This window comes from Triturus cristatus, chromosome 4_2, assembly GCF_964204655.1.
Source record: "Triturus cristatus chromosome 4_2, aTriCri1.1, whole genome shotgun sequence".
In the NCBI taxonomy this organism is placed as follows: domain Eukaryota; kingdom Metazoa; phylum Chordata; class Amphibia; order Caudata; family Salamandridae; genus Triturus; species Triturus cristatus.
In genome coordinates, this window is record NC_140586.1 from 478094685 (window position 1) to 478118211 (window position 23527).

At 43.4% G+C, this 23527-nt stretch overlaps 1 protein-coding gene across 1 annotated transcript in view; it reads right to left on the reverse strand.

Moving 5' to 3' along the window:
* GIPC2 (GIPC PDZ domain containing family member 2) overlaps positions 1 to 20614 on the reverse strand; it is a 551697-nt gene extending 531083 nt beyond the window's left edge. The window contains exon 1 of the mRNA XM_085601974.1: positions 20092 to 20614. Within this exon, the coding sequence (XP_085458100.1) occupies positions 20092 to 20379 (288 nt within the window). The 5' untranslated portion in view covers positions 20380 to 20614. The remainder of the gene's footprint in view (positions 1 to 20091) is intronic.
* Positions 20615 to 23527: the final 2913 nt, after the last annotated feature.

The window sequence follows — 23527 nt, forward strand, 5'->3', positions numbered from 1 at the left end:
CATTGTGGGGCCTCTCACGGAGCTCACCTCGAAGAAACAGCCCAAGAAGGTGCACTGGACTCCCCGCTGCCAATCAGCTTTCGAGACTCTCAAGGCCGCGATGTGCACTGCCCCTGTGCTCCAGGCCCCTGACTACAGTAAAGAGTTTATCGTACAGACAGACGCCTCCGAATATGGGATCGGGGCTGTCCTGTCTCAGGTTGATGAGAAGGGACTCGACCGCCCGGTGGCCTTCATCAGCCGACGGCTGCTGCCCCGGGAGCAACGATGGAGCACCATCGAGCGCGAGGCCTTCGCTGTAGTGTGGGCCCTTAAGAAGCTCCGGCCCTATCTCTTCGGTACCCACTTTCAGGTCCAGACCGACCACCGGCCTTTGCGGTGGTTAATGCAAATGAGAGGCGAGAATCCCAAGCTGCTGCGATGGTCCATTGCCCTGCAAGGGATGGACTTTTCGGTTGAGCACCGACCCGGCAATGACCACGCCAACGCTGACGGCCTGTCCCGCTTCTTCCGCCTTGACGAGGAGAATCCCCAAGAAGATGGGTGACTCTCCCTGCCTTCGGCTGGGGGGGACGCCTGTTGGACCCGGCCTCGTGGCGTGGTCCTGACTTCCCTGGGGTTGGGCCCGTTCCCCGCCCTGGCCTCCACGGGCCACCCGTTCGAGCCGCACGAGGTCGCATACACCTCGGGGCTCCACCATTTTGTTGCCTGCCACGTGACCCTGCACACCAGTCCACCTGACTCCACTCAACCCGGCCTCGGCCCCAGCGAGGCCCAGACATTGAGGCACCAAGAACTGGCCAGGGGGTATCAAGTGAACACCTAATCGCCCTGGCGGAGGGCGGTATCGATGGGACCCCCAACCGTCCCCACACACCGAGGTGCGATCGGCCTCCATCTCTCCTGGGCCCGGCGCCTCTCCTGCTGGGCGTCTGGCTGCTCCCACCCCGGCCTCTCCGCCCCTCCGGGCGCAAGGGTCCGGACTTCAAAGGGCTCCAGGCCTATATCTGGGGCGACCCCGCAACAGACCGGCAGTTGTATCCCGGAGTCGAGAGCCCTGCTGATTGTATCGCGGCCGACCCTACGGAGAAGAACTCTTGCTTGAAACCACCACGAGCCCTGCAGACTGCGTCGCGGCTCCTTTTTGCTGAAACCCTGAAGCCCCCCGGAACATCGGGGCCCTGCTGACGCTGTCGCTGCCCAACCTCGCTGAAACCTCCCTCGGAGCCCTGCTGACGACGTCGCGGCTCGAGCTGAGCAGAAACCATCTTGAGAGCCCCGCTGACCTGGTCGCGGCTCTCCACGAACTGAACGCCAGAGCCCTGGTGACGCCGTCGCGGCTCGACCCCTCCGAGTTTCGGAGGCCCTCCAATTGAGGATAAGAACTGGGCCCCAGGTACCCTCGTACCAAGCTCCTGCCAAAGACTGTCCCGCTACCCCTTCCCTTCTAAAGAGACACTGAGACTTTTGTGGATCCCTTGATCCCTTTTCGTGTAAATATTGATCCCGCAACCTTTAAGTGCTGATAAAGAATTGCTCGTCTTGAGACAACCTCCTTGAGTCCTGTGTGGTGGTGTTACTGTGCTAGTACATAATAGGAGAAGGATCTCCCAGGAGGCTTCTCTGCAGCGCTCGGCTACTTCGTACAGTGTGGGGGCCCCCCCCTGAGTGGTCTCGCCGACTTCTCGGGGACCGCCTTCCAACAGTATGGAAGCATTACCTGCAGATGCCAAGTTAGTGGCTGGATGGTGGCTGGAGGAGGAGCTGGGGAGTGTTGATGAGGGGACATTGTTGGGCTGTAATCCTGGGTCAAGCAAAGAGTGTGGGGAAAATTCAAATAATATTTGTGGTGGAGAGTCAGGTTCTAAGTTGTGCGTTGGTCCTTCTGGGGAGGCTGCTAGGATACTTCGGGAAGTGCTGCGGGTCCCACCTTGTCCTGGACTCTATGTAGAATGGATGGCAGCAGGAGGAACATTAATCATTCCAAGCATTTGTGTGATTACATCTTGAACTAATGACTTGTGAGAGTGGATTGTTGGCATTTTATTGTTGTCATTTTATGCACAAATATATATATATTTTTATCTTGTTCTGCTACAGTGGTTTGCTATTGTTTTATTTGTTCTCTTACATGTAATTTTTTATCATTTTATTTATTCTCATGCAATCTTCCGGTTTCTGTTTTTCTCTATTGCCATGGTATTATATTATGGTTTTTAGCAGTTCTTGCTATTCTGTTTATGCCATTGTTATTTATTAATGAACTGCTTTCACCTTCTCTTGATTTTGTTAAAGGGGAAGATGATTTTATGCTTTGATCCTTGTATTTGTTTAGTTTTGGAACCTGTTGTGGAACTTTAGCTTGCTCATTCCAATACAGCGGTCTGGTGTCGGATGTTTCGTCTGTATCTGGACGACCTGTTGGAGTGGTTGTGTGCTGTCCGTCTTATTAAAGACTCTTTTTAATATAAAGGAGGTAATTTTGTGGCCATTGGGCCAACTTCCCTTCAGCCCCCATGGAGCATTGGCAGCTGTGTGCTTTTCGTGACCCCTCCCCAGGCCATCGCCCTGAGACTATAGTGTGCTGGGGATGGGCTGAGTGATAGAAGCAGCCTCTGCCTCGCTGGGGACCAGGTATTGTCTTAGTCCCAATGTCTTCAGGACTTAGCGCAGAGGGTGTGTTTATTGGGAAATATCTCGCTTTGAGAATCCCTTGCCCAAAAAAGAAAAATTAGATAAGGATGTGGCGTATGGGGCCAATGCTGCTGACTTTGGAACTGAGAAACTAGGTTCTGGTCCCAGCTTCGGCTGAACATCTTGTGATTCTTAATCTTCCAAGGCCCTTGTAAAAATTCATCTGATCTTGTGTAGTGTAACTGGTACTCATGCAAATCGCTCCACTACCATTGGGGCGAGTTTGCCTTCTGTAAAATCGCAAAAAAACAAAAAGGCCCGTTTGTTCATGTTTTAAGGTGCTGCAAAGACCCACACAATAATTACAGAGCACACTTTATATTATAAATCCTTAATCTTTTTTTTTACATTGCCGTTCTGCCTTTGTTTAGTTTAACTATCTGTCACGGGTCAATAAGGCAGCTTCAGAACACAATTTTAAGTGCTTTAACTTTACTTTACTGTTTAAAATACATACTAATCAGAGGAAAAAATACTGACTTTGGATGATTTAAAAACCGACCAGATGGTAACCCTTCCAAGAGTAGGTGTTGTGGCCCTTGACCCACTTTATTTTTGCCTCACACGCCCCGCAAAGATGCAGCGCTTCTAGTTTTCACCAATGTTCATAGGCTTCAAATGCTTAAGTTGCCAAACATTTCTCTAAAAATGAGTCCAATGCTACTAACCAAATGGTGTTGATGAAAGGGCACGACCAGGGAATGTGGGCCCCTTTTTTGCCAGTACTCAGAATTTTTTTTTTAACTTAAGAAGCAATGCCCAAAGAAAAAACATAATACCCAAATCTTGCTATTACAAGTGAACCGACTTGTGGAAATGCACGGATCCTTTCCTTTAACATGGGAGCAGTAACAAAGCAATCTAAATAGAGCACCGGATTACTAAGAATAAAGAAACATGTAGATAATGAGAAAACAAAAGACCTGTCACACTCGTGTTTGCAACCACTGCTAAATACACTCGGCAACAGAAGAATTGCACAAATCCGAGATAACAATGCTTTATATAAACACTCAAAAGGACTGGCCTGAAAGCACTAACAGTCTAACACGATAAGGGTATGTATGAAATGTGTACTTATCCCAGAGCCTATTCAGTACTGCACAGAAATACCCTCAGCAACTCTATCTAGCTGGTCACGTTGTAGAGAACTGATATTAAGTGAAGTTATAGTTTGGTTGGTATTTTGGTATTCCGATGCATGGCTATTTCGGTATTGGGGGTGCAGGCAATGTTTGCTCCATTTCAGTGTGATGCTGCACCTAGACATTTTAATTCAATGCATGGGCTTGGTAGGCAGCTTAATCTTTCAAATGTGGTCCAATAAAGCAGAAAAGATGTTCTCTCACGTGGGAAATTGGCCGCCATTTTGGAATTTCAGAAACACTTTACCGAGGTCAGAATTCAGTATTTAGAGAGTACAAATTAAATCAATGCTTTTATGAAAAATACGGTGTTTCCTACTGGCATATCAAGATTTCTTACTACAATGCATGGTGTTTTAGGACTCAATTACTTACCAAGGAAGTACAAACAAAAATTCTTGAGGAAATAAATTCCCATCCATTTTGATCTGAGGAAATATTTAGACATGATGGCTCTAACTTTTTAAGTGAATTTAACAGAATTGATTGATTTTTCTAATGCCATTTCTGAGCACTGTAAATCAATGTATCAAATTGGATTTGAAGCACTTTTGCCAGAAACGCTGTTAGGAGTGATTACCTAGATTAGAGGTGGAGGAGAAAGATGATAAATGGAACAACCAATATAATTTACCTTACAAATATTGACAAATTTTTAAATAACATTACATATATTTACAATTTCAGGAGCAGGGAGATGGTGACATTTTCCAAAAGTCACAAAGTGTTTGGTCGCCGGACAATGCCGGAAACAGAACTCTCATCTTCGCTGTCAGTATCAGCATCATCTCTCGCCAACAACAAGAGGTGCTATTACTAACCACATAAATGTTACTCGGTTTATTGACCTCACAAGAATATAAGACAGGTGTAGCCCTGTTAGGATACAAACTCCTAACTTCCTGCTACACAAGTGGATTAACTTAGCTTGAGTCTTGATTGCGCTTACTCTTAATATCTCTGAAGCATCAACCGTATATATGTTGGAGAACTGTAAATTGTAAAATTAGTATGATCATTTCAAATCTGATATAACTGCATAATAATTACTGGACAATTCTCTAGCTGAAGAGGCCTACCCCATGAAGGCTAAATTATGCCTGACGAGCTTGCTATGTTGTGCAGAAGGGTAGAAACTAAAGGCATGATTTAGAGTTTTGCAGATAGGTTACTTCGTCACAAATGTGACAGATATCTTGTTTGCCTTATTGCAATTGCCATTGGATGTAATGCAGTTCTAATAAGTGGGCAGGATATCCGTCACGTTTGTGAAGGACTAACCCATTCACCAAACAAACTGTTTGCATCATGATTCTGCATTTGCACATGGTTAGACTGTGTGATATTTTCATTGAGTAATTAACGAGTGAACCGAAACTCATCATCCACCACAGGTTTTATACCCCAGCATTTTAAAAGTATTACGAAGATGTTACTATGAACTGGGTTGTTATTTTTTTATTTGTAAAACAATGGCAGCACATTTGTCTGCTGCGCATGCTTTACTACTCTATTAATGTGCATCAAAACTAGAGGTGGGCGAGTCACTGAAGCCAGGCTAGAGCCACATGCCTGGATTTGGCTCAGCTCGAGGTCCTCTTTGAACCTCGAGCTGAATATGAGCCGAGCTTTCACAGGAGGCGATGTGGCAATGTGACATCTCTTGGCTACACCTGCTGACCATGTAACAAAAGTACGCTATCCTGTTTGAGGTTTAAACGTATAATAACTGATAAAACCTCAGCAAAAGAGAAATAGCCCTAACCAGTGTAAACATATAAACCCTGATAAACACCTGAACGACCACAAACTGAATGCCATTCAAAGAAAGGAAGAGGAGAGTGAAATGGTCATTTTTATTTCTTCTGAAGGGGCCAATATAATGTGACTTTGCTATACAAAATATCAGCAAGAAAGTCTATGATAACATTATTCTGCTTGAGTTTTGTTGCTTAGGGATGTCACTAAAATAGTGTTTTTTCTTCCTCCTGCTTTTTTCAGTTTTGTGGTCTTTGGTCTAAAGATGCAGGGTTTAGAAGCATGTTTTAGGTCTTATGTATTTAGTTTATAAACTGTAGAGAATCAGGAAATATCAAAAAACATATTTGATATTTTGGCTATGTTTGATTCTTTCACTGATAGGTAAAATGGTTGGTTTCCCAATATGTACCATCACATTTCCCCACAGCCAGAGAATGGGTGAAACCCTTTGATACATCAGCCCCCTTTTCTAGCGAGTCAGTATTGATAGTAGGTGAATTGCCAAATACCCCAGACTTTAAACATTCAATGGAAGGAGGTGTAGTGACAGGTAGATCTGAAAAGAGTACTGTCACCAAGCATCTGTGATACTGGTGAAAACATGACACCAGACTTTTGAAAAACATGGAACACAGTGTCACTTAAAATGCTGCTGCAAACAGTTCTTACCAAGGTCAACAAAGATTGGAGTGATATTCTTTGTACTGGCAGTGATTCACCTACGTATATGAAAAACTTGTGTTATGACCTGTCAAAATCTATACCTGAGCTGAAGTGATTCCCTGTAAGAGATCCTTGCCACTTGCTAGAGGGTATGCTGTAAGCATCTTTAGAATCTTCAGAGTTAATGAAGAATGCTATTGACTTTGTAGTCCATTCTGGTGCACTGTTTCATTACACGCTGGAACTAAAACACAAATATTTCTCATTTCCTGCTTTGTGTGGCATCAAAAAAAGAGTCATCCCAACTGTGTCATTCAGCCAGTGGTTCTCAGTCTTAAAGGCAGTGAATGCCACATTATCAGTGTGGCGACTGCTTACAGAATTTTGCTAAGTGATCATGCCAAAGGCAAGAAATGTGAAACTCTTTGGTCGCATATTGATAGTGATGTGAAGAAAAGTACACTCTACTGCAGTCTTAAATACAGGAAAGCATGACTGCAGTAGTGGGCATAATCAAAAAAAACTAGAGTCTGAAAGCACCCTTGTCTACCAAGTGTTCAACGTAATTGGTGTAGATGTGAAGCATCTCCTTGAGAGTACACTGGGCGATACTTTTAGTGATTTTGGCATTGCAACATGTTCCATGTTAGAATGCTTGCCACTTGTTATGCAAAGAAATGTTAAGGAGCAATTCAGGATATTTTATTTTACAATGCATAAGTAGCTTGCAATGATGCATAGAAATATCCCTTCACCAACCATGACATTTTAAGTCAATGAAGCCTCACTGTGGTGCTCTGCACAAGTTCTAGACACCTTCCTTAAAGGGTAATTTTCTCCGGACTTTGAAAAGTACTGCTTCATTTTTCACCGCTTCATAACTCTAAGGGCAAATGTGCCCAGTTCAAAACATATGTTGCCAAACCTGTCCCAGAGAATCGTTATCTTCAGATGCACCAGTAATGGCATGTAAAGCTATGTCAGTGGCCAGAGTTAGCAGGTTGTGTACTGGCTGTTTTGTCATTGCCCGTCTCAAGTGCCAAAGTTGAGACGGCCTTTTCACAGATAAAAGTTTACATGGGAAAGAGCGAGCGTGCATGACCATAGACCCACTGAAGAAGTATTGTATGGTGCACTACAATAAGTTTAATTTGTAAAAATGCATTTGGGCCTCATATACACAGTACATACATTGTCTAGATCCCATGCATTATCAGTGCAGAAAGAAAGAAATAATAAATGCAAAATGTTCCATAAAAACCAGAAAAGACTGTTTCTGTTGAATTTAATATCGTGAAAATGTGTAACCACTGATAACCACTGTTTTTAAGGAATTCATATCATTGGAAAATACTGGAAAAAATCCACCACCAAAATTTATCAAAAATAGAAACTGAAAACAGGAAAGCCTAAACATGAGGAACCAGGTTGAAATCCCGGCCTTTGCCGCAGCAATCTGTGAATCGGTAGCCAATGTCTGTTGAGAAGCGCTCTTCTGTCCTTGAGCAGGGTTCGCGGTATTTAAACCAGCCAAAAACATAATGTGAATTCTTCCTCTCGGCCACGCAATAATTCAATCCTCCAAGAATGAAGGACAAAGCATTACTATTTGATGTCAGAGAGAGATGCACATCCAGTGGCTGAATTGCACAGTGTGAAACTGAAAAATCTTGGATCAATCCAGGTTTCCCAGTTTGACCACATTGCATGATCTTAGGTAAATACTCTATCTCATCAAGCTTCCTTTTTGTTCATTATCAGATATCAGCGCACCTTCCAACAGGAGGTTCAAGAAACGTGCTGCACAAAAAACTCTTGTGTTTGATTTAATAGCTTGCTTTAACTATAATACAAAATTGTTCCTCATATAGAACACACATGACCCCTAACTTGCCATTTAGTTCCTTATAGCAATGTCATCAGGGCGGGGGCAGGGATTTTTCTCAAGCAAAGTTTAGAAACACTCACTATAAATCCTCCTCAACGTAGAGATAAGATCTGATGTTCTAAGGTGAAACGCTACGGCATGTCAAAGAAATACACTTTTTTGAATTTTGAAGACAACATATCATATTGCAACATGATCTTTGCTGCACAATTTACATGTTAAATATTTTCAGGGTTCAGCTCTGCACGGGCTCTTGGAGCCAGAGCCGACCCGTGGCTCGGCTCTGGCTCGACTCTCTTTGTTATTTTGTTGACTTGCCCACCTCTAGTCCAAACCGTTGCGTATGATCCGCCTCTCAAGTTGAAGGTAACATGACTTTGTTACCCAGCCCTGTTGAGCTTTGCTGCGCTTGCCAACGGATTTGCCAATATGTAGTAAGAGTGATTGAATCTCTGTTTACTAAAACATGTTGCCAAAACAAACTCAATTTAAACATGCATCTAGAAACCTTTCAGTTTGTTCAAATACACTTTCACCAGGGGAACAAGGAAGGGAGACTACGTCATCAACCTGTAAGCAGGCGGTCCCTGCCTTGTTTACCTAGTAAAACTGAATGTCGTGTTAAACGGTTATATGAATTTAGATACTTTTTATACCTGTGTATCATTTACAAGCACGCTGCAATAAATCTGTGAGATATGTAACCGAATAACCTGAAAGGACAAAGTCTTCCCGGTTGTTTCCAGGGCGAGAATTGTAGTTTTTATGGCCTGAACAGTTGATTGTGTTTAGTACGAAAAACTGCCAAACGATGACTTCACCTCAGTAACGATTTTCACGGTTCCAGTCTTGCATAACCGTCAGCAGGATAAACACGGCCCGTGACAGAGCATACTCGGCTTTACACATGTTGGCAAGCCAATGGGGAACGTATTTTTTTACATCTTTCCCACGTGACCTCAGTCCCGCCCTTTTCCCCCATGCATTCACTGTGCTGCCTCTCCCTCACCTCGAACAATGTGGCCAGGTAGCGAGCTTATTACTTATTTATTCATTAACAGGGTAGGCGTCTTCTTAAAGGTTTCAGTTCCTTTCAGATAGAAAGATTTGAACAGATGCGTTTTCGCACCTTGCTCGTAATGACAAAGCAAGAGAGAAGTCTGTTCTGAAAGTGAGGCCCAAAGCATAGGGACAAAATGGGAGTACACTATATGTGAGATTTTTAGTGACCAGGGGCATTTTCAGAACATGGTAATTTCCTCGGATGCCTTGCGCCAGCAAGAGACAGTTCATTGTCTACCGTCACCAGTCCATCATGTAACTAAACTGGCAGTTTCAGCTGGCTACGTATGTAAGGCCAAAAGGTTTGCAACGCATTCTCTTCTTGAAGAGAAGTCCCTGAAGATTACATTAATTGGTCGAGACTTGGTGAGATTTCATGTTTCAGCCTTTTAACCAGAGAGGAGACTGAGCATCTTCAAGTGGTACAAGGGAAGTTTTAATCAGTCCAGCAAGGATGGCATTTCCATCAGTCACAGTGCAAAATAAACAAGTTATGGACAGTTCAGCAGAAATCCTCTGGTGACGAAGAAACCCTAATTTTCCTGAGCAGATGGGGTTAGTACATGGACATTTAGTAGAGGCCAGCACTGTTTTACAATGTTGTTTCATAGATTTCAGCTTGTACTGAACACAAATCCTTAAGATTTAGCTGAATACTGTAATTACTGAACAATCCAGGGAGACTTGGTAATATCAAGTACATATTTATGCCCTCATTTTGGTTTCCAGAATGGAGGAGTGAGAAGTCCAGTTGGGTCTAGTTTAGTTTTAAGGAGAAGGACACCTGTGCCAAGATTTGCAAGGAAGGACTTTATGTAGCCGATGCCAGCCAGAGAAGATATTCTCAGATTTAGTTAGCTTTTTTTCAATATTATAATGAATGACCCATGCTTGATGTGAGCAGGTGGTTGCCGATGGGTGCCACAAACACATATTTTTGTGGACCAGCACTTATTTTTCCGCATCATATATTTACTGAGTGCAGAAGAGGGAAAAACACACAGATCAGAATAACAGAGAATGACAAATAAGGCACCTGCAAAGTGATTAAAAAGATCAGAGAGTGTCTGGTAGAGGATTGAAGGCTACCAGATTTGGCACTCCAAACTTTAATTGCATCTACCGCTGGTTTTTGATCAGAGCTTTGGGCAACGGCACTCTTACTTTCACAAACTAAGAACTGTGAATGACTACTTCCCCTCCAACACTTGGGCATCCTTCGGCCCAGCACAGGCCAAATGTGAGTGTGTGATAAAAACAATCCTCAGTTTTAAAGTCTCTATTGGTATTTTAAAAGCAAAGCCTAGATTCAAGCAATCAGACTGGGAAGACAGTGTGGCTAAATATATCTACCTCTGTATATTGCATGAGTTATTGTTCAGCGAAGGTAGCCCACATTTCTTCCTTACCGAATTCCTGGATAGGTTAAATTTCTTGGGAGCCTCAGAATTAGTCTTAGCTTCCTGGACTGAGATGCTAGGATTTTATTTACTTTCCATAAGATGACTAACAAGGACTCTTGCATGGATTGTTATCCTTGAAATCTCCACCAGTTACATGCTCCACGTTGCACCGCATAAGGCCTCCAGCAAAAAGACTTTGTGGGTACTTCCAGACATTGCTATACACCAATATCATCATCCACGCCTGTCACTTTAATAATATCTGCTTACTCTGTAAAAGAATCAGCATGGACTCCAAGATTCGTCCTATTTTAATGGGTATTTGTGACTTTACACCATGCTGTCAGTTGAGATCTACCACTAGACAACCCTGCCTTTGCATTACATGCTTTATGCTGCATCCACTGGACATGCTATCTCCTTATAACACGTATCCTTATAACACTTTCTAGAGACTGCCTTCTCCATACAAAATGGAGCTGATCTGTGACCACCCAAATCACATGGCTACTACTTTAGCACCCATCTGATGCTGTAGAGTAAAGCCTTACTGGAGCAACAATGAAGCAAATCGTCAAAGAGGTCTGTTTGGCTTACTCCTGTTTAATATTGGAAGAAAGAAAGACAATAGATGTCAATAGCTTGCCCGTAAAGTGGAACAGCTTCTAAGAAAACATGTAAAAATCATTCAATCCCAGGAACTCTAAGGCTTAAAACAAGTCTTATCCAAAAGAGATAAAACAATATTAAAATCAAACTTTGCCTATAATTCTGAGTTAGGGACTCTTGGAGAAAGTATGACTTGAGGGTTCCCCAACACTGAACTAGCTCAATAGATGAGTCGCTATGAGTTGCTTTGGGAAAATTACATCTCAGTATATATTGGATAGAATATATATCTATACATTTAAATGTGTTTTTGGAGCATGTATTGACATAAAGTGCCAAAAACGATTCTTGGAGCCAATAAGTTTTCATTGATTTGTGGGCAAGGAACTGAGATATGAGTCTATTACAGCCAAAAATCAACAGATGATCCTTCAGACATTGCCTGAGTAGAGGAGATTCTCATAGAAACTGGCAAGGCATTCCAGACTTTTAATCCCAAGAAAGCAAAAGAGCTGAAATGGAAAAGAGTGCTTGGAGGTGGACATCACAGGAAAAAGTGTGTGTGTATGTGTGTGTGTGTGTGTGTGTGTGTGTGTGTGTGTGTGTGTGTGTGTGTGTGCGTATGTTCGTGTGTGTGTTCGTGTGTTCACCAAAGGTTACAGGGATGTTATAGTTAGGTTGAAATTTTACAAGCACAAAGCCATAGGAATTCAGCAGTTGTAGTTATTCTTATGTTGGGAACCATAACGTGTGGCCTAAAGTTACTTAATGGCACAAGTTATAGTTTCTTCAGAAAAGCATAATTATAAGTATAAGCATAACTGCTGAATTTCAATGGTTTTGTGTGGGTAAAAAACCAACCTAACTATAACGTCTCTGTACCCTCTGCTTTTTTCAGTGAATTTCAATGTTTTTTTTCAAGTAAATGTATATGTACATACATATTTAAGAAGGTGTACTCACAGTTATACTTGAGAATATAGAATCCAACCACATCAATGATGTGTTTTCTCCCAAAGATACATAAAGATGTAGAAAACCTACCAGGACGTCCTATCATCAGCTCTATTGGATCCCTACTAGAGAACACTTCAAGATTTGTTGGCACCTTTTTGTTTCAGTATGTTACAGCACTACCATCTTATTTGAGAGACTCTGGTGATTTTCTTAATAAAATTCAGGGCACCCATGGAAGGATAACTATCTATTAGCAACTATAGATGTATCAACACTATACACCTTGATTTGCCACTGTAATGGAGTAAAAGCTTTGCAAATATTTCCTAAGAGCTTGATCAGTGACTTATATGGCACTCAAACATGATTTTAGAAATATTGGAATACTGTTTATCCAACAATGTGTTCATATTTGAACGGAGAGTACTACCTGAAAAATTAGGTAATGACCATGGGGACATCCTTTGCACCAATGTATGCCAATCTACTCATGGGCCATTGGGAAGCTGAGGCCGTTTGGACAGAAGAAAATAGAGAAAAGCTGTAATATGTTATATTGTGGACAAGGTTCCTAATCTGAGAAGGAGACAATAAGAGTTTGGAAGACTGTATTTCATAATTGAACCAAAAGACATGTTCACATACACAGTTAGTACAAACCAGATAAACTTACTGCAAAATCGGATTATGCATCAAAGAGGACAAAATATGTGCCAAAATCTATTGACAACCAACTGCCAGTAACAGTATACTCCATGCTAATAGTGGACAACCCAAAACATCAGAGTGGAGTGTTCTGTTTTGTAGAAATGCAAAGAGTAAGGAGAAACTGTTCAGAAACCTTTGACTTCGAAATACAAGCAAATTAAATGTTCAGGAGATTTCGTAGACACAGCAGTTGAGACCGACAAGAGTCCTGACACCTGCCAGGAATGGACTGATGAAGGTGATGCATAATTAGTAGTTTTAAAATGCATCATATGGACCTTACTAGATGTTGGTACCACATACATACCCCATACCAGTGAAAGTATGGTTTTTATTACTTTTTCAAACACACTTTGAGCAGAGTGACATATAGCTTTGGTCCTGATGAATGCCGAGAACCTTTTGGTCTTCATAGGATGAAACGTGTTGACAAGATCATAAAATAGGGGAACATCTATATCCCTATTTCATTTAGCTTGGTTTTAGCCTATCCTTTGGGTCTACCAGAATAAAGATTGTTTTCACCCACCAAGAGATAGTTTTAACTCACATATTTTGTTTTGCACTCTACCTCTCACAAACCTTGGCTTGGATGACAAAAAAAAAACTCCCACTCCTCTCCTACTGGGAAGTTGCAACCCACACTGGGTACCTTGCGGTCCCAGTGTGAAGAGGGGAACCAATGATGAAGCATGTCACCCTAGGGTGAGTGAGGGTTCTTCTCTTAACACAATAGTGCTTCCATGTTTTAAGCTTTCTTCTCCCCTGTTCTGTTATACCATCCATGTACATATGTGAGACTTGTTCCTTATTGTCTAACACCATACCATACGATTACGATGACTCATAAATATAGATACTATAAATGTGCTTTACAGTAAAAGCCACATGAATCAATGTAACTTATATTGGTGTCCCTTAAAAAGAACTGCTTACAATTCTATGTGATTCTATGGCAAAAAATGACTGCATGTTTGTGGCTATACAATTGAAATGTGATCGCTGTAGTTGTTTTTTTAACTGAAATTAAGTTTGAACTAATACATATGTCTTTATAAGGCTTGCCTTTCACGCTAGGACTCTGTGGTCCAGCAGAAGGCAGAAACGCCAACACGCGTCAGTGGTCTTTTCCCTCACTTGCAATTTGGTGATTACTGATTGGATATTGAAATAAAATAAAAAAGATGTCATACCTACTTGGATCTTGTGCTGCTCTCTTTTCTGCATGAGTGTAGATAGATAGACACACACATATGGAATGTGCCATATGTATATTTGTGTTAATAAAAAAGATATTTTCAGCAAATATTGGTGAAAAAAGACTATCATTTAAATCATTACCTCTTTATGACATTCATGTTGAAAAAGGGAAGAATTCCTTTCATGACTTTAGTAACCCAGATAATCTGATAGATTTATCATTTGTTTCATTTAATGCTTTTAGTACATAGTGTATTAAAAGACTGTGCAATAACAAGCCTGTGATTCACAAACTTGCAAGCTTCACCAGCATCATCCTAAGCTCCAGTATACAAAAGTAACATTGAGCGTTTCACATGCCGTTGAAAGCCACAATGTACAGATTTTGACTCCTTGCAATTCAGAGGGGGGAGCCCAGCATGAAAGAGATGTCCCCCTCCTTATAAATTGCAATGACATGTATAACGTCTTTGTCTCTGCAGCCGTGGTTGCAAACCATCGATACTATACTGACTCCTCAAAGCTGGTGCTATATGATTCACAAAGAGGCCGCTCTTCATAATGGACAGTTTCCACTTTCTGAATGTAAGTTTAAGCACTGAGGGGAGTATACAGCAGGCCACAGGACCAGAACACGGTTCTGCAGTGTTCTTCGCCTAATGCCATTTTTATGGTCTGGCTTGACAGCGCAGTGTGGACAGACAATTATGTCAGCATCACTTAACAGGGGCTTTGGCTCCACCCACATGTTGGGGGCCAGGAGTACACGTTTTGATTTGGCAGATGTTGTGTGCTTCCACAAAAAAAGTGCTTGCCCCTCACAATTGTGATTGTTTTGTTTATTTTTCCAGCTTCCTGAGCTTGAACTTTCAGCGGCACACATGACATTGTAATGCTATTAAACTGTCCTGGATAACTAGATAATGTATGTTGTTTTTCCCTTGGCAGCAGAACAGATTGCAGGAGGGTGGTCATTACCCTACATAGATGCTGACATCTGGCTTTACAACATAACTATCACTGTACCTTTTAACTCACACCAATATTTTTCTACAGTTCTTTGCTTCCACACAAATACATATCCATTCCCATACTACACGTTATCATACTACATTCCTTTTAAAGCCAGACCTATTTTGGGCTGCGATCAAAAAATGAAGCCGGCATTTTGCTACTTCAAATGCAGGAATGGAGTGCTGATATCACTTGCATGTCTCCATCCTGCATTCCCCGGCCTTTTCAGTAGCACCCACAAAGAGAATCCTTTCTCATTAATCTTCATGGAGCAGGATTCTGTGAAGTGCCATTTTTGGGCTGTGATGAATTTCTACACCTGTTGCAATGAACAAATATTCTCCTGTCAGTTGTTTCGCACAACGGCTGGCCTGCGGCCTGAAAACAATACAGTAGACCCTTCATTTTCTGCATTGTCTGCATTTCAAAATATTTCATCTCATTCTACTCTTGTTACTGTATTTCTTTCTATAGTTTGTAGATTTTCCAAGTTCATTCCTTCCAAACTACAAAAAAAAACGTCAATTTTACTCCATATTTTGAAGGGGTCCCTTTTACTTTTTTAACTCCCCCAAAAGATGATGTAGCATCATGAGCCATTTTGCTGTGGTTCTGTAGGCATGACATTTGTATTCTTACATCCTTTTAGACTCATATACATTACTGTCAATTAACAGCCATGAAGTCAGTCACATAGTGCCTCCTTTCGTGATCCTTTACATATTTTTACATATGCTCACCATCTAATGCGAAGTAAACCTGATCACTGAATTTTTAATAATGTTGGATTTGATGCCCACCTATTTAAACAAGCATTTACAATGCAATGGTCTCGGCAATATTATAGGTAGAGCTACTGGTATTGCTCATTATTTTTTTATTATTTTTGTATCCCTAAATAAATGGCATTGTCATTTCTATTGGCATTAGCTTTTTTTTTGCATATGTGATACCTATTGCATTAGCAGAGAGAGAGTGAGGTAGTGAGATAGAGAGAGAGAGAGAGAGAGAGTGAGGTATTGAAATAGAGAGTGAGGTAGTGAGAGAGAGTGAGGTAGATAGAGAGTGAGGTAGTGAGATAGAGAGTGAGGTAGATAGAGAGTGAGGTAGTGAGAGAGTGAGGTAGTGAAAGAGTGAGGTAGTGAGGGAGAGGGATGTTGTGAGGTAGTGATATATAAGCATAGAGTGATGTTGTGATGTAGTGAGATAGAGAGAGAGGTAGTGAAAGAGAGTGAAAGTGAGTTAGTGAGATAGAAAGAGTGAGGTAGTGAGATAGAGAGTGATTGAGGTAGTGAGTGAGAGAGAGTGAAGTTGTGAGGTTGTGAGCTAGAGAGTGAGGTAGTGATGTTTTGAGAGAGAGAAGTTGTGAGGTAGTGAGATAGAGTGGAGTAGTGAAGTAGAGAGAGTTATGTAGTGAGAAAGAGTGAGGTAGTGAAACAGTGATGTAGTGAGGGAGAGGGATGTTGTGAGGAAGTGAGATGGTCGGTGGTTGAGATAAGTAATGACTGGCTGATACTGGCCTTCATTCTTGAGGGGTCCGTTGGTGGCTGGATTGTAGCCCACATAGGGAGCTGTGATGTAACAGGGCTTCAGAGACAGGTTTTGAAAGTAAAGTAGTGTCACTTCTCGTGAATATATCATGACGTTCACGGGACACAACTGACTCATCTCATAAAATAGTTAACTATGGTAGGATATTGTTAGCATGGTCTTTAAGGCTTCCGTACTTGAATTGGGACAGCTACAGGAACTTCTCTGCACAATGAAGTAGTACTGGCGGTTCTCAAAAGGACTCCTGTGTGTCAGATGAGAGGGACTGGCCTGTATCAGCTGTAATCGAACACTTTCTGTCGGACAGTGTACGCACGCCTATGGATCATTTTAATACTTTTCATGGGACAGCCGCTGCAAGTCTCAGCTTTATTCTAATCGTTTTAAGGGACTGTGCAGAGTTTTATCAGCAGGTATCAAATGAACTCTACAGTGGTGGCGCTTCTTTACAGGATTCCTGTTGTGTGATGGCACTGGCACTTATCAAATGAAATCATGGCACATCTCAAAAGTATTCTGTTACTTTTAAAGTGACATCACTGCCACACTACTCGGCGCTGGCACTTCTCAGCAAAATCCAAACACTTTTCATGGGACAGCCGTACCACACTGCTAAACATGACACTACTCAGCAAGATTCTAGCACTTATAATTGGACAGTAGTATCATGCTGCTCAGCAGTGACACTTCTTAGCAAGATTCTAACACTTTTAATGGGCCAGCAGTAACACACTGCTCAGCATGGCATTTCTCGGCAAGATTCTAACACATTCGATGGGCCAACAGTACCACACTGCTCAGCACTGGCACTTCTCAGCAAGATTCTAAAACTTTTGACGGGACAGCACTACCACACTGGCACTTCTCACCAAGATTCTAACCGTTTTAATTGAACATAGCTATCACACTGCTCAGCACTGGCACTTCTCAGCAAGATTCTAACACTTTTAATGGAAATTCAGTATCACACTGCTCTGCACTTGCACTTCTCAGCAACAGTTTAACACTTTTCATGGGCCAGCAGTACCACACTGCTCAGCACTGGCACTTCTCAGCAAGATTCTAATTATTTTAAAGTGACAGGAATCGATACTCTCCACAGGATTATAATGTTTTCAGTGAGCGGTTCTTGTCATGATTTCTTGCAAAAATCCGATCTGAATGAGCCATGTGCTTTTATAACGCGTGGAACACCTGCGCATGCGCAGTGGGAAACATTCGTCGCCTCACATCCCTTAGCAGTATGAAAACCAGAGCCTGGGAAGGTGAACCCCCTCTGAACACACACGGAACCTTCAGGCCAATCTGCCATTCGGATCCTTCCACCCTACGCAGAGGCGCAACTAGAGCCAAATTTCGGGGGGGGGCTAAGCAAAAATTTCGGGGGGGGGGGCTGAATCTAGGCAGAGTGGAGCTGCAGGGGCTCTTAGAAGGGGTGAAACGACAGCAAGGCCTCATTAACATGCAAATGGTCTTTTTAAAGACCTGTGAAGTGCTCGGGCACGGCTGTGTTTGTGCCCGGGAAGATGTCTCATCCCGGGCTGCCACACACGACGGGAAAGGGGGGGGGGGCTGAAGCCCTTTGATTCCAATGGGTGTTGCGTGCCTGGTAGAGAGGGACCCTCACCTCCCTTCCTACGGAGGCGCCTCTGCTAACCTGGGAATGCCAGCTCCTTCCAAGCACCCGCCGTGCCCTGCACGGGTCTGCAATGCTAGGACGAGACATCCCACGGGAACACTGGGGGAACGCACTGCTGAGGCATGCCCGAGGAGGGTCGGTGGAGCCACATGTCTGGCGTGACCCCTCCCCAGACCAGCAGGCCTGGAAGTCATTCTCTCAAACTGGCCTCGCGTCCCTCCGTAACTCTGAGGTGAGGGACAGTCGCCACACCTCGGGCTCCGTTACCCTCAAAGCAAGCAAACAACAAAACACTGAAGAGGCCAGAACAAATGAACAACACGCGACCGCGTTTGTTTAACTCTTGAGTGCTCGCTCCTAGGCTTCTGTGAAATGGCAGCTTTTCCCTCAGTCGAAAGCCACTAAATACTCAATATCCCAGAATCCCTTCCAGCTGTTCCTATCGCATCCCTCCCAGATTTGTTCAGAGTAACTCACTAGACGAGTCAAGCACTTCAGAAAGTTTCAGTGCTTTGTAAATACCGGTGCAGCTATCAGCTAACAAACCGCCTCCTGTGGAGGATCTGAGGATACCTTGGTTTTATGCATCGTTTGAAGAAAGAATCCCCCAGCAAAATGGGGGTGAAGCCAGCATCCGGTCAAATGCAGATGGAGCAAAGGGGGGCAGGGCTCGCTCCCTCCCGTCTCCGGTTGTGATGGCTGACTCGTGTTTGAGGGATGTAGCGCTGCGAGTGTCGGTGGAATCACTGCAGGTGGTCTCCGGCAGTGATGGCGGACTCTTGTTTGAGGGATGTAGCGCTGCGAGTGTCGGTGGAATCACTGCCGGTGGTCTCCGGCAGTGATGGCGGACTCGTGTTTGAGGGATGTAGCGCTGCGAGTGTCGGTCAGACGATAGGAAAAAAATGGCGGATGGAAGCTTCGAAACTTTTTCGGATTCGGGGGCGTGTTCCTGCTGTTCTAAAAGGGCGTGGCTAAAAAGTAGAAAGAACAGCAAGGAACACGCCCCGGAATCTGAAAAAGACGGAGCCTATTTGGAGGGGCGGCTCTCTCCTCCAATGGCTGGCCTCCGTTTAGGAAGCCAGCCAATGGAGGGTAGGCAAAAAGAGAGGCGGGCTAAGGAGCCACTCTAGGAAACATTAAATCTCCGACTTCCGGTTCTCCCTTTGGCAGACCGGTAGTCCTCGACCTAAAAACTGCACAGACATGGCCCCAAATGCGACTTGCTAGACAGTCCATTCACTCTACACCATTAGTTTCTCTGCAGGTTTGAAGTAAACAAATTGAATTTGAAGACATGGTTGCTCCAGGCATGTGCCATGTGTCTTCCAATTGTGAGCCAGGTTCATTTTATAATATTAAGCCAAATGGCGCATTATTGAAAAGTAAAGGCCGCTGCGGCTTTTAGGAGTTTTGAAAGATTAATAAGGCTTTGCCCACTGTTTCTCGCGCATGGCCACGCTACATCTATTTTTACTGTGCAGGTTTACTAAACCCTCAGGTATCAATTTACTTGACTCTAGCCTTGCTCCAATGAGCACCGCCAAACACCCAAGAACGAATATGCCTCTCAAAGTAACACCCACGAAAGCAGGAAACCTGGCGTTTGCTCGTGTTTCTGTATTTAAAGATGCAAGACAAGTGGAAGTACAGTACGGTAGTACCGCTGACTTTAAACGATCTACGCCGCTCACCTATCTGCGCTACAAACGCATTTACACCTGTCAAACCCAGTGCCGGTTTTCCCGCCCCTCGCCGTGCCACGGTTTATTCAGTGGCACAATGCACGTGCGCACTTACCTCTGCTGGAGATACCTGAAAAGCTTCGGCGATTTTTAAATATAATTCCTTGACGCTGGTGAAGCCCTCGATCCGGCCCGTGGGGCTCCCGTGCGCCAGCTGCGCGTGGAAGACCAGCTTGGGGCGCAGGTTGGCGGGGGGAGGCGGCAGACCCGCGGCTCCGTTGGCAACTTGTTTGGCGGCACTCGTCCCGGGGGCACCCGCTCGGCCGCCGACCTCTTCGCTGTCCACAAGCTTCGACCTCTCCTTTGACTTGGCTTTCTTCTTCCCTCTTATCCCCAGAGGCATTTTGTAGGTGAGCAAATAAATAATTTGTGGGTGAGTAGGTTACTTCCACGTCCCTCATGTAACGCTTTGCCTTTTTTTTACCTCCGTCTCTTTCTGCCCGAGTATCACCTGACGCTCCTTCCTCTCTACTTTCAGGGTCGACTTTGTTCCCTGATGTCACTGAGTCATTGCTTCTGTTCTACTGCATTGGATACTGCAGGTGACGGAGCAGCGCTTCCTGTTTCTGCTCTACTAGACCCAGTCCCCCAGCCCAACCCTTCACCTTGCAAATAATTCCCTATTCTGAAGGAAAGCCACGCCTTCTGCTTTCAATCCTGCCAGCCGCGTTTACCTGACGGCTACGTCTGCCCAGTGGACGCATTGGCTTGCAGGTGACACCTCCTGTTAGCACAGCCACGCATCCTGTTTTCCATGCCCAGCGATATCTGCATCCACACGCAGGCCCGCGTTTGTCTTGAGCTGGAAGCTGGGCCCCTTTTCAATAAAGCCTGTTTTTTTTTCTTTAGAAGAAACCCTGCACTACACCTCTTAGCTTGGAGGATGCAGGCACGTGGCTGTCAATAAAAAGTGCTGCCTTTATTTCAGTTTGTATTGACCAATTTTCGCTTCTAATGTAAATATTTTTCCTAAAATGTCAATACTCCAAATGTGTAAACCACACCTAGCATGCAATATTTATGAAGCATCCGTGATCCACTATGATCATGTATCCATAAAATAATCTACTGATATTCCCATTTTTAGTTTCTGTTATGCAAGTGATTGCAAATAATATTTTCATCTAGGGCAGGCCTTGCCTTTGGTGACCTCTTACCTGCGAGATTTTCTACAGCTGTTCAGCGTCACAATTTTAAATAACATAGAAATATGCAATGCATTCTGAAACACAAACCTCAATGGAACCATTACATACGCCATACACTGAAGAAGATAATACGAGTAATACATATATTATTACTTAAGTGTTTTACATATTGCATGACACTGCAGGTGTGATGTTTAACACCTTATTACTATTAATTAGCTCATTAATTTAATGATCTTAGGAGGATGAAATAGTATTCCCCTGATCTCTACCTTTCTGGGATTCAAACCTGTTACCAACAGGTAGACCAGGGAGGGTGGAAACAGATTCAGGACTGTAGGCAAAAGCGAAATTTGTTTGACAGAGCACGTCTCATACACACAATTTGAGTTCCAGGCCTTCGACAATAATGTGATGCTTCTATTAAAGAGTGCACGAGGGCTGCTGCCATACCCCCTTATAAAACCACTGGCTCGGTTTGCAACTATCAGTGAGCCCTTTCATATCTGTTCTTCATTGTTCATTATGGACATTTTGTGTTCAGGTTATTTCTGAAATGCTTGTGGTTGAGTGGTGCTCGTAGCACACGGATGAGTGCATTCCAGAACCTGGGACATTTAACTCCAAGCACCGGGCCCTTCTGCTTTTGTTGCCTGGGTTTCTGCTCGCCATATGCATGCTGAGGTTCGAGGTTAGAATATAGTGGGTGACTGTGAGAAATGATCCAATTTACTTCTGCCTGTTTATGCTGGGTTTTAGGATTGTGCGCTTTATCACTGCCAAACAGTAGTAAAGTGCCTATGCTTACCCCTAAAATGTGCTGTATATCTGAACTCCATGTTTAGCCTATTCCTTATAGGGCCACTGTAAATGTGCTTAATATGCACCTATGATAGGTTAAATATCAAAGGTGTGCTGCGATGTATATTTACACCACCCACATTTATGTCAAAAACATATGTCTGAACTTTACATAGTCTGTATAACTCTACAGTTGAGAGTCTTCATGGCATTTACTCTGTACTGTTTTATTTTTGGATTTTATAATAAAACGTGACTCATGATTCCTGCCGGAAGAAGTGAACTTACTGAAGGACTCAACACCTCTAGGACTCCTCGATTCTGCTGGCACCCAGGGACTGGAAATGCTCTTCAAGGGTCAAGTGTGTGTTTACATGCTTTAGGGACATAAAAAACAGAAAGACTCCTGACTCCAAGAATGCCCACCTGACCACAAAGGAAACAACTCTGCAGGAGGTCTGCCTGGAATGAGACATGGTTCCTAGAAGCCTGCCCTGAGTTTCTAACGGCAGCAGGACGGCCTAAAAGTAACTTTCCTGGAACCTTGAAATAGTTAGTATTTAGTCATTTTCATAACCTCTGGAGGCCCACGACAAAGTTCTGAGGCTTGCCCAGGAAGGCCCATACAACAAAGGTATATGGCCCTGTGGACCAAGCCAGGCTACAGCATCCAGCCTAGACCTGCTGGAGGATTTTGACGTCCAAAGCAGTGACTAACTCTGAAGGCAAAACCTTGCACTGTTAGACAGCAAATTGATCCGACTCGCAAATTGACCTCGGCAGGGTCAACTATACAGATTTGTTCCATGAAAAGCTTTAAGTACCAAATCCGAGTTCATCAGCAGGAGCTTGATGACACCAGCTACAACTTTGAGGGACTCTTGCCAGCCACAGTATTGGATCTCACCCTGTGCAAGATTTTGACTTCCTTTTTAGAGACTAAGGGCCTAATTTAAAAGTTGGTAGGAGACCTGTTTCTGCACCAGAGCGATGGAGTAAATTATGCCGTCACCCTGATAGAGGTCCCGCCTGTCAAATTGAGAAATCACAGCCAAATAGACAGTCACTAATTAAAGCATTGGGAGGAACCACCGTCACAGCGGCTCCTGTCGATGCTTTGTAAAGTTTGGTGCATAGCTCAGTCAACAGGTTTTCTTTCGTATTTTTAATAAGGAAACACCAAAGCAGGATTTTTGTTTTAAAAATATAAAAGAAAATGCTGCCCTCGCCATGAGAGTCTTCTCCCATGGCGAGGGGAGAATTTAGCAGTTTTCAATGCCCCTTACTACCATTATTTTCCTGGCGGTGACGGGCAGTGAAAACCTTCCGCCTGAAATCATGCATACGTCCTGGTCAACCACTAGCTATTGTTTTTGATTAGGGCTTTACTTTTTCTTGGCTCTTTTTGCTTTTAAACTTGAAACATCTGAAATATCTGGTTAACCTTAACCTATCATAATGATTTTGGTGAATTTTTACTCATTAAATGTTACTCTACGTTTTTCCTTTGGTTTGAGAATGTTTTGTGTTGTGTTATTTATT